The 18,041-nt window shown below is 37.2% G+C and overlaps 1 protein-coding gene across 1 annotated transcript in view; it reads left to right on the top strand.

Moving 5' to 3' along the window:
• Positions 1-18,041, top strand: part of LOC131684320 (uncharacterized) — a 346,758-nt gene that overhangs the window by 154,637 nt on the left and 174,080 nt on the right. Inside the window, exon 4 of the mRNA XM_058967082.1 lies at positions 13,946-14,045. Coding sequence (XP_058823065.1) covers positions 13,946-14,045 — 100 coding nt within the window. The remainder of the gene's footprint in view (positions 1-13,945; positions 14,046-18,041) is intronic.

An 18,041-nucleotide genomic window follows, 5' to 3' on the forward strand; every position in this document is an offset into this window, starting at 1 on the left:
CCATTTTGCTGCAGTTTCAGAAGCTTTATTAGTTGAATCACTTCCGACGAATTCTCGGTGGTGGAACACGAAGTGATATATGTACGGTGAATAGCTAGTTCAACGAAACGATTTTGGTGTCATTGTGCTGCTCGTGTGAACGGAAGTGATCTCAGCGTACAGGAGACTAGAAAGGCATTCGAGTAGATTCTACGTGATGGCGCGTGGTACGGGCCACTGCTGGATGGCAGCGAGCTGTTCGCTTTATCGGTCATCGTACAATGAGAGCGAAATCAACGCCACTGATAGACCCAGATGTGGCTGCAGTATACATCGTGGCTAGCAAGATCCAGTAGCAAAACTGACACTTCATCATCGTCATCAGAAACGAAACATCAATCCACAACCTACGCCAACAGGGCCATAATGCAGTATCATGTATCTGCGATTACCGGTGAGAGCGTTCTGATTATATTTTTTATACTTTCAAATGATTATGTAATTTTTCTGTAGTGGTAGTGATTTTATTTTATTGGATTACTTTCTATTTTTACTATCTGAAGTATATCCATAAGGTTCGTTATATGCAATTAATCCACGATATTTATTTATTTCAATATTTGGGTAGGGAGGGTGCATCAGGGTATTATACGAACATGGATTAGGGTACGTAGATCGCCTTTCTCTAGTTAAAAGATAATAATGTCTGCACTTACTTCCTAATTCTTCGGAATTATGTAGTTATTGTTAATATTGTTATCTGACACGGCACAGTAAGTTTGAGAGCGAGTAAGGGCGCTTTAACCTAGGCTCATTAGCCAGGGCAAGGTGTAAATACCTCTGTCCCATCCCAAAGGACCAAAGGAGTGACATTAACTTTCTTAGCCAAGTCACTCCCAACGATTTATTATATTCCCTTTAAACTGAAACGGTCGGTACGGTTGTCCTCGTTTCTTCCTCCTTTAAGATTCAAAACAATTCGTTAATTAAATTATTCACTAAATGAATAATTCAATTGCCGTCTAATTTTGAAACATCTTCAAACCCAACTCTGCACAGTAGGCCTGGCCGTTTTAATATTTGCGACATATGAAAATATGCTTCAAATATTAATATTGACAAGAAAAAACAATACAGACTAACTGTAGTGTTTTCCAGGATGCTTTTCAATACTGGCTGTGTAAGGGTTAGAATAGAATAGAATAGAATAGAATAGAATAGAATAGAATAGAATAGAATAGAATAGAATAGAATAGAATAGAATAGAATAGAATAGAATAGAATAGAATAGAATAGAATAGAATAGAATAGAATAGAATAGAATAGAATAGAATAGAATAGAATAGAATAGAATAGAATAGAATAGAATAGAATAGAATAGAATAGAATAGAATAGAATAGAATAGAATAGAATAGAATAGAATAGAATAGAATAGAATAGAATAGAATAGAATAGAATAGAATAGAATAGAATAGAATAGAATAGAATAGAATAGAATAGAATAGAATAGAATAGAATAGAATAGAATAGAATAGAATAGAATAGAATAGAATAGAATAGAATAGAATAGAATAGAATAGAATAGAATAGAATAGAATAGAATAGAATAGAATAGAATAGAATAGAGTAGAATAGAGTAGAATAGAGTAGAATAGAGTAGAATAGAGTAGAATAGAGTAGAATAGAGTAGAATAGAGTAGAATAGAGTAGAATAGAGTAGAATAGAGTAGAATAGAGTAGAATAGAGTAGAATAGAGTAGAATAGAGTAGAATAGAGTAGAATAGAGTAGAATAGAGTAGAATAGAGTAGAATAGAGTAGAATAGAGTAGAATAGAGTAGAATAGAGTAGAATAGAGTAGAATAGAGTAGAATAGAGTAGAATAGAGTAGAATAGAGTAGAATAGAGTAGAATAGAGTAGAATAGAGTAGAATAGAGTAGAATAGAGTAGAATAGAGTAGAATAGAGTAGAATAGAGTAGAATAGAGTAGAATAGAGTAGAATAGAGTAGAATAGAGTAGAATAGAGTAGAATAGAGTAGAATAGAGTAGAATAGAGTAGAATAGAGTAGAATAGAGTAGAATAGAGTAGAATAGAGTAGAATAGAGTAGAATAGAGTAGAATAGAGTAGAATAGAGTAGAATAGAGTAGAATAGAGTAGAATAGAGTAGAATAGAGTAGAATAGAGTAGAATAGAGTAGAATAGAGTAGAATAGAGTAGAATAGAGTAGAATAGAGTAGAATAGAGTAGAATAGAGTAGAATAGAGTAGAATAGAGTAGAATAGAGTAGAATAGAGTAGAATAGAGTAGAATAGAGTAGAATAGAGTAGAATAGAGTAGAATAGAGTAGAATAGAGTAGAATAGAGTAGAATAGAGTAGAATAGAGTAGAATAGAGTAGAATAGAGTAGAATAGAGTAGAATAGAGTAGAATAGAGTAGAATAGAGTAGAATAGAGTAGAATAGAGTAGAATAGAGTAGAATAGAGTAGAATAGAGTAGAATAGAGTAGAATAGAGTAGAATAGAGTAGAATAGAGTAGAATAGAGTAGAATAGAGTAGAATAGAGTAGAATAGAGTAGAATAGAGTAGAATAGAGTAGAATAGAGTAGAATAGAGTAGAATAGAGTAGAATAGAGTAGAATAGAGTAGAATAGAGTAGAATAGAGTAGAATAGAGTAGAATAGAGTAGAATAGAGTAGAATAGAGTAGAATAGAGTAGAATAGAGTAGAATAGAGTAGAATAGAGTAGAATAGAGTAGAATAGAGTAGAATAGAGTAGAATAGAGTAGAATAGAGTAGAATAGAGTAGAATAGAGTAGAATAGAGTAGAATAGAGTAGAATAGAGTAGAATAGAGTAGAATAGAGTAGAATAGAGTAGAATAGAGTAGAATAGAGTAGAATAGAGTAGAATAGAGTAGAATAGAGTAGAATAGAGTAGAATAGAGTAGAATAGAGTAGAATAGAGTAGAATAGAGTAGAATAGAGTAGAATAGAGTAGAATAGAGTAGAATAGAGTAGAATAGAGTAGAATAGAGTAGAATAGAGTAGAATAGAGTAGAATAGAGTAGAATAGAGTAGAATAGAGTAGAATAGAGTAGAATAGAGTAGAATAGAGTAGAATAGAGTAGAATAGAGTAGAATAGAGTAGAATAGAGTAGAATAGAGTAGAATAGAGTAGAATAGAGTAGAATAGAGTAGAATAGAGTAGAATAGAGTAGAATAGAGTAGAATAGAGTAGAATAGAGTAGAATAGAGTAGAATAGAGTAGAATAGAGTAGAATAGAGTAGAATAGAGTAGAATAGAGTAGAATAGAGTAGAATAGAGTAGAATAGAGTAGAATAGAGTAGAATAGAGTAGAATAGAGTAGAATAGAGTAGAATAGAGTAGAATAGAGTAGAATAGAGTAGAATAGAGTAGAATAGAGTAGAATAGAGTAGAATAGAGTAGAATAGAGTAGAATAGAGTAGAATAGAGTAGAATAGAGTAGAATAGAGTAGAATAGAGTAGAATAGAGTAGAATAGAGTAGAATAGAGTAGAATAGAGTAGAATAGAACAGAATAGAATAGAATAGAATAGAATAGAGTAGAATAGAATAGAATAGAATAGAATAGAATAGAATAGAATAGAATAGAATAGAATAGAATAGAATAGAATAGAATAGAATAGAATAGAATAGAATAGAATAGAATAGAATAGAAAAGAATAGAATAGAATAGAATAGAACTCGTCTCTATCATCATTATGTTCGCTTTGCTCGATGCGCAATACAATGACAAGCGAAGTGCTACACACTTCCAGACAATTCGACGCGTTAATATTTATTGAATAAGAATTGATGAAACATGAGTGCGATGCAGAAGAGATTTGAATGTGTTGGTATTGCCATTTGGGGAATTTTTTGTTGGGACCGTTTTAGCATGAAACGTCTTGCTATTAGAGCATTTTTTTCTTATTACCGTAAAGGTATTACGGCCGAGTTTTGGGTGCAGAAACACACTTTTTTCATTTTTTGCGGCTTGCGGCAATTCGGTGCTAGCTTAGTTCCGTGACTATGTTAGCGTCGAATTCTAATGAGAGGAACGAAAAAAGTGGATTAGGTGAATTACAAAAGGTTTTTATTAGGGGAACCCGGGGCTATTCGGTCCTACTTAAGCAAATCGCTCTTTTAGGTGGATAGCTGTGAAAAAGTTACCGGTCAAAAGTCCTAATTGTTAGTTTGAAACCTCAGCTACATTTTGGTGCTATAAAAGGTTCATTTGCACCACTCATTGGCAGCGCTAGGCGACGATTAGCCTTTTACAATGTAGGGGTAATTCGGACTTCCCTACGGGGCAATTCAGACCGTCATTTTTCTTAAAAATTTTTACAATGGAATTATGTTTACCTATGAATTAGTTACAAGAGACACTGCTTAAGAAGCAAAAAAATAAATTGCTTTACAAAAACTTAATCTGGTATGTCACAGCTGTCGATTGGCGTATTTTCTTTGCTATGGCGTGTGCAATGGTGTGCGCAGCCGCTAGCCACTGAACGGCCACTGGGCAAGCAATGTTAGTATTTAACAACGCTAATGTGGTTTGTTTGGCAATTCGCTTTATTTGGTAGAAGGTTTGGGATATATTAGGCTTTTTTGTACGGGAAGGAAATTTTATTATTTCGCACTGGTTGTGATATTTATGGCGAGCTTCCGCGAAAAAATATATTTTTCAACATTGTATCAGAAAAGTTTAATATGTGCAACGTGCAGGTTCTGCTGTCACACCCAAATATTGGCTGACACTGGTGATAGTTGCTAAGAAACGCTTAAAATGTTTATCCAGGAGTAATCTGGGCTGGAGGAATCGAAGGAGTAAAAAACTTTTATTGAAACCATGATTTAAAAAAAATTCTTTTACAATTTTATGTACAAGCTGTTCTCATATCATTGTAATTAGTTTATAGGATCTAATGGCGTATTATGCTATTCATCGTACATGATACACAATTAGATAAAAAATATAAGCTTTGGGTATAAATGAGCATGAAGATCATATTCTCAAAAAAACACACACGAAATGTATACAACCTACTGCTTAAGAAGCAAAAAAATAAATTGCTTTACAAAAACTTAATCTGGTATGTCACAGCTGTCGATTGGCGTATTTTCTTTGCTATGGCGTGTGCAATGGTGTGCGCAGCCGCTAGCCACTGAACGGTGTTTGACGGAATAGGGTGTCCGAATAGCCCCGTACGCTCATATCGCACAAAAGTGGTGGGCGTCTCGAAAATATCTGTTTTCACCCAAACAAAAATCAATCCATAAAATAGGAGCCTCAAGCTTTCCAAAACACTTACCTTTTATTTTTTCATATTTATTTGTTGCTTTAATCACGGTTTTTCTATTATAATGGTTTTTGTTTTGAGAATGGCTAAACAACGAAACACGTTGTATCTCCTTTCTACAAAGAACAGAGAATCAACTTCAGCTCTCAAAATTAATGATTCAGGATAGCGGTTCCACGAATATGTACGATAGTTAGAAAGTCTTGCTATTTTCTGAGAAATCGAGGGGGGCCGAATTACCCCACTGTCTTAATAGCCCCGGGTTCCCCTATATAATTCGTTTATTTAGCTCGGTTCAATACTTCAGCTAAACATAGATTCATTGTATATATTTACATGATGTAAACAATAAAAACAACAAAACGAGTTTAAATAGTTGTCCGGCATATCTCGTCTGAACAACTAGTCATTATGCGTGGAGACTTGTTTACGAGGCGGAGAAATATTTGTTTTCCTGCCAGATGCGTCTTGGGAAACGCTCAAATCTATCTCGCTATTGTACACTTCCGTGTTGTCATTATTGTTGCTGTCTTCATGTTCACAATCAAATATTCTTCCTTTCTTTTTGCTCAAGCGGGTCACCGGTGTGATCCTCCTCACTGATGGTTATTGGCTGTTGATTTTAACACACTTGATGCAGCATTTGCAGTTGTCTATATTACCTGAGCAGTTGCCACAAATTTGACTACAGTTTGTGGTTCAGGTAATGGTAATGAAGATTTTGGGTTGGAATTTCCGAAGATGAGCTATCATCTGCAGTTTATGAGCAGTTCATAGTATACCGTCTTTTCACAGAACTGGCACGTATTAATTTTTCCTTTATATGAAAAATTCTTTGTATGATGGTACTATCGAATTATGTTTTGTACTGCATTGGCAGGTAGAAGAAAATGGATCGGACCACCCACATTCTCACCATTTGAAATTCCGGGAAGCACCTCCTACATGTGCCCTTGGCAATGGATTGTATTTCTTTTAATGACTACTGTGCAATTAAGTGATACCATATTTTGTAACCGAACTCGGATTTTTCCAGCGTTCATATATATGAGGATCTTGATTATAGCGTGGTCACACAATTATTAAGCCAAATTTATATTTTCCCTGGGCCAATTTGTTTTACAGTATCAGCACTAGAACAAGATTTCTATAAAGGTGACTTTCGTAAATCTAAGCTCCATTTTTACTCTTCGCAAATATTCCACATTACGAATGGTCGGTCTTAGGCGAGAAGACCGAGGGTCAATAGCCACCGTATTTGACTGAAGCACCACTTCTTGCTTCTGCGACCCACTCATCTCGGCAGGTCACCACGGCAAAAATTAAGGTAACAGTTTCTTTTGTTCTTCAGACAATGCACACAACAAAAGAGTGGGGTAAGTTCAAAGGCATCTAGTTCATCAAACTAAACCAGAGTTAGAAAGATTTTAAAACTTGGATCAATTTTCAAAGTCCATTTTACCCCTCTTCCCGTTATATATTGATATATGGCGCCAAAGCCTAACCCGTACATATACATAAAAAATGCTGAGAGTGTCATAAACATCGAAACACATCAATACGAAATCTCGAACAAAGGGATATTCGCTTTTAAAAATTGGAACTTTGACCTTTTGTTCCGACAAACGTCGCAGCCAATTCTTAGCGAACCAAATAATTGCTAGGCGAGCACTACGCTCACCGAATCGTTCCTGGTCGGAACATAAAGCATACTTTAAAAAGCATTATTCGCAATTATGAAGTGGGAGGCGACTCCCACGGTTCTCTAGTGACGCGCTTGGCAAAGGCAGCACAGGCCTTTTTTCTCCTACATAGTAGAAGTTTCCAATTATGATAATAAATGACGTATTTCTGAAGGCACCCCTTATAAGCCGGATAATTTTTATTGCGACTCAGGCTTACGTCGATTTTAGTACAGTCCACCTTCAGCCTTCAGCATAAATTGCACAACTTACATACGACATCAACTATGCTATGATAAAAAATCACATTTAACAAATTGACATGGACGACTTCTGGTGTAGCATTATGTCCGGTCACGACTCGTTTTAAGTGGACCCTTTTTTTGATTTCCCCAACCTCTCGGTCCATCCATTTTCTTTAGTATAATGGAATACAAATATGCATGCAATCGTAACTAGAACATGTCGTAACTATATTACTACTTGATATCTTCGTTGGGATAGAAGTAACATTCCAGTTTCTATGTAGCGCTACAGATTGGAAGCAGATGAAAGAATAAACTTTCAATTAGAAATGATTTATTAAATCAACAACAGTCCAAGCCTTTATAATAATCTACATCATATCGGAGAGTGTATTTCTTTGAAAGTAGGCTAAAATTCTTCCCGCAAAAATGATAAATGACAACCAAAGTAGGTAGCACCGAATCATAATCTGTCTCGTGGGTGATCTTTTCCGCCTACTTCTACAGACACATTGCATTGCTAAAGGTAAAGGTGTGTACATTAGTATGTATCTGCAGGATAAATAATCGCGCTCGTTGATTCAAGTAGGAGAACCCGGGTCTAGTTGAAGGTAGGAATAAATAAGTTGGTGGGATTCTTTTTCCATCGTTTATATTGGGTAACCCGTCGTCCCGGAAGGCTTTATACGCAGTGGACTTTTCCGCGTACAGTTCTTAGCACTCTTTGTCCCACCAAGGGGTGGGAGATCGTCCGTGGGTGTTCGCGTCTGGTACTGGTTTAGTCTGAGCTTGATTCGCACTGTCGAGAATCAAGCCAGCCAACAGCCTGTACTCTTCCTCCGGAGGAAGTTCTTGAATGGATTCGATTTTAGCGGATATCGCGGTCGCGTAACTCTTCCAATCAATGTTCCGTGTGAGGTCATATGATATGGTCTTGAACCGTTGGCAATTGAAATTACGATAGGCAAGTGGTCGCTACTGTGGGGATCAGGGATCACCTTCCACGTGCAATCTAACTGTAGCGAAGTCGAGCATAGAGATAAATCCAACGTGCTTGCGCGTGCTGGTGGTGTAAGAATCCGTGTCATTTGTCCTGTGTTTAAGATGGTCATGTTGAGATTGTCGCAAAGATCTTGGATTAATGTTGATCTGTTATCATCGTGAAGACCATCCATACCGTACCGTGCGAGTTAAAGTCTCCTAGAACTAGCCGCGGTGTCGGTAGGAATTCCGTGATATTACAAAGCGTTCGGTTCCCTACCGACGCTCTAGAGGGAATGTAGATGGAAGCAATGCTAAGGTATTTGCTTTTGATCCTTATTTCACAAGCGACAACTTCAATGCCTGGTGTCGAAGGGAGGTTAATTCGGTTGAAAGAATAGCACTTTTTAATCCCCAAAAATAGGGGTTTTCTCGATCCAGACGAATTAATTATATTAAAGTCGTGGAAGTTGAGATTTATATCGGAAGTTAACCAAGTTTCACATAATGCGAAAACATCACATTTTAAACTATTTAGTAAAAATTTCAAGAAATCGATTTTCGGGAGGATACTTCTGCTGTTCCACTGTAGAACAGTGATCGAATCGGTGACCTCGTTCGATGACTTAGCCATCGAAGGATACGATCGCTGCAAGGAGGGGCCATTTAGTAGTCAACTGCTTCAAAAATGTTTGCACTATAGGGAGAAAACGTATCAGAAGGCTTTTAAGAGGATCAGTAACATTGAAAGCTGTGAAAATTAAGTCCATGATGTCAGAAAATTTCATTAGTCCATTACCTGACTGTCTGTTGAAAAAAGAGGGACACTTGGGGTTTCTGGTGTCACTGGAAGTGGTGGGTACTCCTTGTCTAAATTAAAATTTCCAAATCCGGGAGCAGATTGCTTCGGCTTTAGTGCAGCACTCCCGTTGGATTTATTAGATGTGGTTGGCGCACTCTCAGAGGAGGACACCTTGGGACCCTTACGAGGTAGTCAAGGGGAGGCAAGATTTCTCCGCTTCCTGGACTCCCTCGGGTTAACAAAAGATGTTCCCTCTTGTGGATTATCAGATTCTTGCTCAACAGGAGCCAAAAGAGCAAAGGAGTTTTCGGAAAGGACAGATGGCGAAGCATTCTTTAACATTTCTGCATAAGAGCGCTTCGAGGGTTCCTTGAGGGAGCGCTTAATTTTATCCTCGCGCTGTTTGTACGCAGGGCATGATTTAAGAGCATGTGGAGGGCCCCCGCAGTAAACACACTTTTCAGTGTCTTTGTCACAAGAGTCATCCTCATGCTCTCCACCGCACTTGCCACTTGATGATTTGAAATGATTATGAGCTGAGAAGCTAATTTAAAATTTCTTAACAAGTTGAAAAGTTTGGGGGGCAAATCCCCGAACCCTCCTCCTGGATTCGCCGCTGGTTTCAAGTGTTTCAGCGTCGACATAAAGCAACTCAAGTTCGTAGCTGTCGATTCATTGTACGTATGTGTAAATCGCACTGAATATTTAGTAGACATTTCCACCATTATATTAAACATAACCAGCCATGGAATCGTAGTTTGGATTAATGAGAGAGGCACAATTGCACCACTAGGTGGATTAAAACGGGTTTTTTATGACCATGCTGCAGAAACTGAGTCGAAAGCCCTTTTAATATCCAAGAAGACTGATGCCATCTGCTCTTTGCGAGCATAGGCCATTTGGATTTCTGTAGAAAGCAACGTTCGTCCCTTTGCCTTTGCGGAAGCCAAATTGTGTATCTGACAGTAAGCCATTTGCTTCAACCCAATTGTCGAGGCGGGATAGGATCATTTTCTCGAACAACATCCGCATACAGGAAAGCATTGCAATTGACCGGTACTAGTTGTGGTTGGAGGCTGATTTTCCTGGTTTTGTAATGACGATGACCTTCACCTGCCTCCAGTCATAAGGGACAAAGTTACCCTCGAGGAACTTGTTAAATAAATTCAACAAGCGCCTTTTTGCAGGGTCAGGCAGAATTTTCAGTTAGTTGAATTTGATTCTGTCTAACCCCGGGGCGATATTGTTGCACGATAAGAGAGCGAGTGAGAACTCCACCATTGAAAACGGTCATTCGTTTGCGGTGTCGTGAGGAGACGCGGCGCGGTACGTTTTCTGTGCCGGGACAGAGTCCGGGCAGATCTTGGCGAAAGCGAATATCCAGCGGTTTGAATATTCCACGTTCTCGTTGGTACTGTTTCGGTTACGCATACGTCGAGAGCGCTCATCGCTGTTTCTCTCGTTAATCCGTCGACAAACCGGCGCCAATTACTGCGTTTTTTGGCTTTAATTAGACTCTTCATTCGCCTTTCTAACGACGCGTACTGTTGATAGCTACCGGGTAACCCGTCGTACCGAAAGGCCTTATATGCAGTGGATTTCTCCGCGTACAGCTCTGAGCATATCTTCCATTATACTGAACGTCAATTATGCCTAACGTACAAGTCCCTAACGTTGCTATGCCTATCGAACTTTGTCCAATGGGGTACAGCCATGGATTCGTTCAATCGGTGTGTGAATTTAGAAGTTCAGTGTGAATGAGAGTGACCAAATATCGAATGCAAATACCGACAGAAAGCGTAGCCTACAAACAAACAACGCTGATCACATACCCTGGACGGACCCGTACATGCCAGTACTGTAACCAGACAGCCCACTACGGAAAAATATGCGCCGAAGCAGCTAGTGAGAATTCACCTACTACAAACAGTTCTAACAATCAGCAAACGAGATCTGCTGCTAAAACACAATCAAATGACCAACCAATAACTGACGCGCCTCGTACCTTAAAACTAATTGCCAGTACCAAAAACGAAAGCAAGATTGGACCTAGTGTTTTGAAACACAGATTGGACAAAATTCAAGAAAGTTTGGTGGGTTCATTCTTTCGGCGCTAAGGTCACCGATTTAACCGCATACCAGTCCTGTACGTTTTTGAAGTAGTGACATAAATCAGGACAAAGCAACGATTTTTGATCATGCTATCTCAAAAACGAAAAAAAATATTTTTGGGAGCACTTAGTTTTGTAGATCTTCCGTTCACAAAAGATTCTCTACTTTTGCCGCCAGTGCATATGGCCTGCCAAATCAGGTACTTCTAAGCTAATTTCGACAGCTTCTTCTGTTTGAAATGGCCATCCATGGCCATCTAACCCTTACGCATAAAAGTTTCCTGTCCCGGTAACTGCTTGAAACTCGCATTGATGTAGGTCTCATCATCAATACATAAATGACGCAGCACCGGTATTTCGTTACCAGCTTCGTGTTTCGGAAACAAACAACACCAGTTCGCCTCAATTTTGAAAGCTTAGACTTTTTTTGCCTAAGTCCTGTGTCGAAATGTTCGGGTTCTACTTGAAATGAGTTATCTATCGGTTTTTTTATGGATTATTCCCAATTTTCGTCTAGCTCCTGACTCCATCTGTTCCTGGAAGCTTTGATGTTTATCCTTCAGCTTTCCCAAGACGCGATAACCCAGAGTCCTTTCGCGGATGGTTTGATAATTTCCTTCTATCTCGACCGGAAGCTCACGGGCAGCTGCAAAGGATTAACGGATGGAAACAATACACTCTAAAGAGAAACTAGGCAAAAGTTGGTTCATTTCGGTCAAATATGGAAAAATGTTAGGGAAGTTTGAAAGTGTAACAAAAATTAATGACTCACCCTTTAGGCCCAGAATTTTAATGAGTTTTGGATCTTTGATCTTTCTGGGGGTGTAACAAGGTTTCTGTATTTTTTTTTAATGTCCTTTAAAGTTTAATTTGGAGATCTCAGTGTATTTTCTTCACCCAGACAACCCACAAGTCGCAAAATAACTCTAAAAAGTTACTTTGGAAAATTATTTAAAATTCATGAAACCTTGGTTGTACAGAACTCTGCGGTAAACTTCGCAAAGTCGCGTCTTATCATACAAAAATATGTTGTGCACTATCAATGTTATTTAAAAATGAGAATTGCTTTTAACTGACTGTCTGGAAAAAAAGCTTTAAATTTTTAGAAGTTTTAGTTTCGAATTGAGCGTTGAATAACTGTTGAAACATAGTATTGTGAATTTAAATAACGTATTCATGAAACTAAAAATATTCTGGACTATATTTCTAATGTAACTCATTAGCTTAGAACAAAAAAAAAATAATTATTTCAATAATATATTTGGAAAGAAAGCTCTCTACGGTAGATTTCAAAGCAGTTCTAGAATAATGGTTGGCCTTTGTAGAAAGTGTTTCAAATTCGTAGAAGACTGTTTTTGCTTCTGAATTTCCAAGATGAACATAGAATTTTCCAGAATAAACAAAGCGGTAAATATAGAGCAAAGGTTTGTTCAAATAAGTTCGTGGTGGTGGTTGCTTAAATCTAACGAAGACAAATGGCACTGCTGATGACAAGACGAAGGACAAACGCATCTACATACCCACTCACAAAGTTTAGGTCGACTGCGTAGTTACGTATACAAATTTGACATGCATAAATGAATTGAACTACGGAGTTTTCTGTTTTAAAGATTTCAGCATCAGTAGCAGAAGATGGGTATCCAAACTCATATTGAGTGACTTTCGCAGGGATGAATAAATGGAACCGAAACCCAATCCATAGTGTTTCGAATTGTGAACCCTTAGTTTTAAGAAGATGGAAATGTTAAACCAAAAAAAAATGGAACCTCAAGCGAACGTATCATGTCGTATCAAATAAACAGACGGAATAAAAAAAATCTCATAAATCTTTTTGATACAATTCTGAAAGTATGCCTTTTCATGCAATGTGTTACTTTGCACTACCTTCCTAAATTAAAAGAAAATTTCAAAGCATCACCAACTAGCCCTGGGCTCTCCTACAGCTGTACATCAGTTTCACTTGTTCAAATATGCTTTGAAAATCTCTTAACGAGCATAACGGGAACTGGTACCCAGCAGGGTAATTTTTTGTGGTTCGCTGCGATTTCTATACTGTTCAAGGTTACGCTACCTTTCTGTTGCTGCTGCTTTGAATTCTGTGATCGCTTTGTTGAAATAATACCTTGTGGGCGATGTATGTATGTATGTATGTATGTATGTATGTATGTATGTATGTATATAGAATTATCAATTCGAATCAAAGGTAGTGCATGTAACCCCGTGATGCCATTGTAAGAGCTGCTGCAAAAGGAAAAGCAATACTAGTAACTGTTAATTGTGTTTCTTATGCCGCTACGATAAAGGGTTAAATGCTATATTTGGTTTGGTAAGGCTTTTCAAAACTAAATGGCTAATGACCAACTCTGATAATATTAAACTTAATTGAGCAATGAAACGTGTTGGTAATATCTGGCAGCTGCGCTCTGGTTTTTATTTCGCCAAAGAAACTATCACAGCTCAAAGCAGTGCATTCGTATCACAGTATGAAAATTGCCAAATGGCATTGATTATAAAACTTTTATTTCTCACCCAAAATTTAAAACTTAACAAATCAAGAAGTATAAAGTCGCTACCCTGCCCTTCACCTTCTAGCATAATTAACATTAGTTACAATCTGCTATGGGTGAAATATATTAAAGTCATCCATGACAGATCATAAAAATTGTTAATTAACAAAAAAGTTTATTTATTTTTTCCTGCAGTCCTTATTTCCACGGCAGTATGGCTTACCGTTGAATCAGTTACAAGAAACTTACTTCATCTAATGCTACTCAAGAGCAACTTTTCACCAGTCTCTTTTCACTGTGTATCGTTTCAGAAAACAGAAAAGTTCGTACCATCCTTCGAGACCGTTTCATTCGCCGTCAAAAGTATCTCGCAACAATTTAATTGGACCGAAGCAATCTTGTTCGCAGCAGGTAAGTGCGCCTATCTCTCTTTCTCCCTCTCTCATCCTCTTCACTACCGTCAAGCTTTTTCGAATTTGAGCCAGCAAGTGTGCTTTGATTCCCGATGGAAATTGTTTGCTCCCCGCTGCTTGATGCTGATTCGCAGCGTCATATTTCGAGAAAGATTCAATTTGTACCCTGCATACTCCGGGAAAGCTTTCGAATAACAAATTCTGCCTTGCCGCTTGGGAAAGCGACGCAGGTTGAATTTGGCGATTCGTTGAAAGTGAGGCACAAGAAAGCGTGGAATGGTTTATTGCGATGGATTCTAATGCTGCTCACCTTTAGTGAATTCTACGGCTGTTCCGGTGCTAACTAACCGAAAACTAACCGATAATTGACAGTCTAAAATTCATACACTGAGCTCTTCTATAGAAGGATCTCAAGTCGTAACCGCGAAATATTATCTGAATGGCCAAAAGGAGTGATTCGATCGAATAGAACTGAGAATCAATAATATAGAATTGTGAATTGAGAAGTGATAAGTGATAGGTGACAAGTGACAAGTGACAAGTGACAAGTGACAAGTGACAAGTGACAAGTGACAAGTGACAAGTGACAAGTGACAAGTGACAAGTGACAAGTGACAAGTGACAAGTGACAAGTGACAAGTGACAAGTGACAAGTGACAAGTGACAAGTGACAAGTGACAAGTGACAAGTGACAAGTGACAAGTGACAAGTTACAAGTGACAAGTGACAAGTGACAAGTGACAAGTGACAAGTGACAAGTGACAAGTGACAAGTGACAAGTAACAAGTGACAAGTGACAACTGACAACAGACAAGTGATAAGTGATATGTGAAAAAGGAAAAGTGATACGTAGGCATTGTAATTCTTACTAACGCGAGAAGAAGCTTATTGGATATCCAACTTTTCTTAGATAATTTATTTCATGGATTTGTTGACTTTTCTCGGTGAAAATGAAAACTCCAAATTTTCATTTTCACCGAGAAAACTCAACAAGTCCATGAAATAAATATGTTGCGGTGACCATAAAATCTTATTTTCTTAGATAAGTTGAGTCGTAAAATTCTCCACAAATAGCGTGAGAATATATATTCCTTGTTTTGACGTGATTTTTTTCTTCCATTTTCAAGATTTTTTATGATCGTGTCCGCTGGAAAACAAACAGAAAAAGAATGAAGAAACGGTGAAAATTCACCTTATTAAGTGGTATTGGAGGCTGTGGCAGTAATCATGATACTGCTGAGAATATGTGATGGCATTATCACAGTTCCTCGATGGCGGAGTGGTTAACGCAACCAACTAGAGACTGGGAGATCGCAGGTTCGATTCCTGCTTGAGGACATATCTTTTCTCAGTGTTTTCTATAAAAAGGTGAATTTTCACCGTTTCTTCATTCTCACCGTTCCGGTCATTCTTTCTCTGTTTGTTTTCCAGTGGACACGTTCATAAAAAGCGTGAAAATAATTTTCCTGATAAAATCAGATGATTTATTCCTTTTCACCGGAGAAGAGTATAATATTTTAATTTAGTGAAAATTAAAAATAATGTCAAAATGTACACTTCAATTCCAAGAAAAACGACAAAGAAGTACGATAGACTTATTTTTTTCATGTTGCGCCAGCAAAGGCAGCGAGCGCTAAAAGGATGCCATGATAAACTCATTCGCTCATTCTCCGGTGGATTAATTTTTTCGGAGAAATAATGCGTTGAATTTATCCCGATAATTTGTATAAGTACATTTTGCGTGAAAATTATTTTATTTTCGAAGTGGCAAATTATCCAGATTATATGAGTAAAAAGTGAGAAGTGAGTAGCAAGAAATGAGATGTGAGAATTGAGAAGTGAGAAGGGAAAAGTGAGCAGTAAGCAGCGAGATGTGCAAAGTGAAAAGTGGGAAGTGAAAAGTAAGGAGTGAAAAAAAAAGAAAAATAATTGAGAATTGAGAATTCGGAATTGAGAATTGAGAATTGAGAATTGAGAATTGAGAATTGAGAATTGAGAATTGAGAATTGAGAATTGAGAATTGAGAATTGAGAATTGAGAATTGAGAATTGAGAATTGAGAATTGAGAATTGAGAATTGAGAATTGAGAATTGAGAATTGAGAATTGAGAATTGAGAATTGAGAATTGAGAATTGAGAATTGAGAATTGAGAATTGAGAATTGAGAATTGAGAATTGAGAATTGAGAATTGAGAGTTGAGAATTGAGAATTGAGAATCAAGAATTAAAAATTGAAAAGTGACAATTGAATGAACAAATCACAAATGACAAATGACAAATGACAAATGACAAATGACAAATGACAAATGATAAATGACAAATGACAAATGACAAATGACAAATGACAAATGACAAATGACAAATGACAAATGACAAATGACAAATGACAAATGACAAATGACAAAAGACAAAAGACAAAAGACAAAAGACAAAAGACAAAAGACAAATGACAAATGACAAATGACAAATGACAAATGACAAATGAAAAATGACAAACGACAAATGACAAATGACAAATGACAAATGACAAATGACAAATGACAAATGACAAATGATAAATGACAAATGACAAATGACAAATGACAAATGACAAATGACAAATGACAAATGACAAATGACAAATGACAAATGACAAATGACAAATGACAAATGACAAATGACAAATGACAAATGACAAATGACAAATGACAAATGACAAATGACAAATGACAAATGACAAATGACAAATGACAAATGACAAATGACAAATGACAAATGACAAATGACAAATGACAAATGACAAATGACAAATGACAAATGACAAATGACAAATGACAAATGACAAATGACAAATGACAAATGACAAATGACAAATGACAAATGACAAATGACAAATGACAAATGACAAATGACAAATGACAAATGACAAATGACAAATGACAAATGACAAATGACAAATGACAAATGACAAATGACAAATGACAAATGACAAATGACAAATGACAAATGACAAATGACAAATGACAAATGAAAAGTAACAGATGAGGAATGAAATGAGAAATTAGTAAGAGAATATGAAGAAACGGTACATAAAAAAATCAAGGGCGATTTCAATGAAAAATATTTATTATTATGTTCAATTAAATGACACGAGTATGCGTCAAAATAAACTAGCTTTTCCGCAGATTATTATTTAAAGATTTGTGTCCTCTGTTGACAGACACAATTATTTTGTTTCGTTTTTTCGAAGATTCCCTCCTTGCGAACGAAAAATATTATCCGCGAAAAGTCAATCCCAGATGCCGAAAATAAATGTTTTGCCACCCGAACGTTTCGTGTCAATTCGGCTGATGGATCGCAACAGCTGTAACCTTTGCTATTTCCTTCCGTTTGCTCCCCTTGCCCCTACCACACGAACCGGTTTTGCCAGCTAAGAATTCTGTCAGCTTAAACATCACTTTTCGGCAATTTCCTCCTGTTTTTGCTATGTTCGCGTGATGTCTACGTATACAGTATATAGGTACGACAGCACGCGTTGATAGGTTGATTTCCTGCCACCCTTATCCTTAGTCTTAGGTGACTGCTATTGCATTTAACCCAATCACGTAAGACAATTTGTGAAGTGCGAGAAAAAAGTCACAGTGTCACAAACGGTTCTGTACTTCAGTGTCGAAAGAGTAGGAAAAAGCAGCGAAAGATTCGAAGACCCATCCATCTTGCATCAGGATGCTGACGTGTTTTACTTTCGATTTCGACAAGAAAAGCGAATCCGGCAAGGCACCCATGAGGACATGCAAAGCTCTTCAATAAAGCAGGATGGAAAGGAAATTTGGTCGTTTTGGAGATTGACGGCGGGGAGTTTGAGCAAACGGAAAACTTTCACTGTGGGAACCAGATTGACTCGGAGGCGGCAGGTTAAAGTGACTTTTGATCAGATTAATAATTCATCAAGCCGAATGACGGTAGGTATCTCTCATGGGTGTGATACGAGATACAAGTTGAATCTAAATAGAAGT

Source organism: Topomyia yanbarensis, chromosome 2 (assembly GCF_030247195.1).
Source record: "Topomyia yanbarensis strain Yona2022 chromosome 2, ASM3024719v1, whole genome shotgun sequence".
NCBI classification, from domain to species: Eukaryota; Metazoa; Arthropoda; class Insecta; order Diptera; family Culicidae; genus Topomyia; species Topomyia yanbarensis.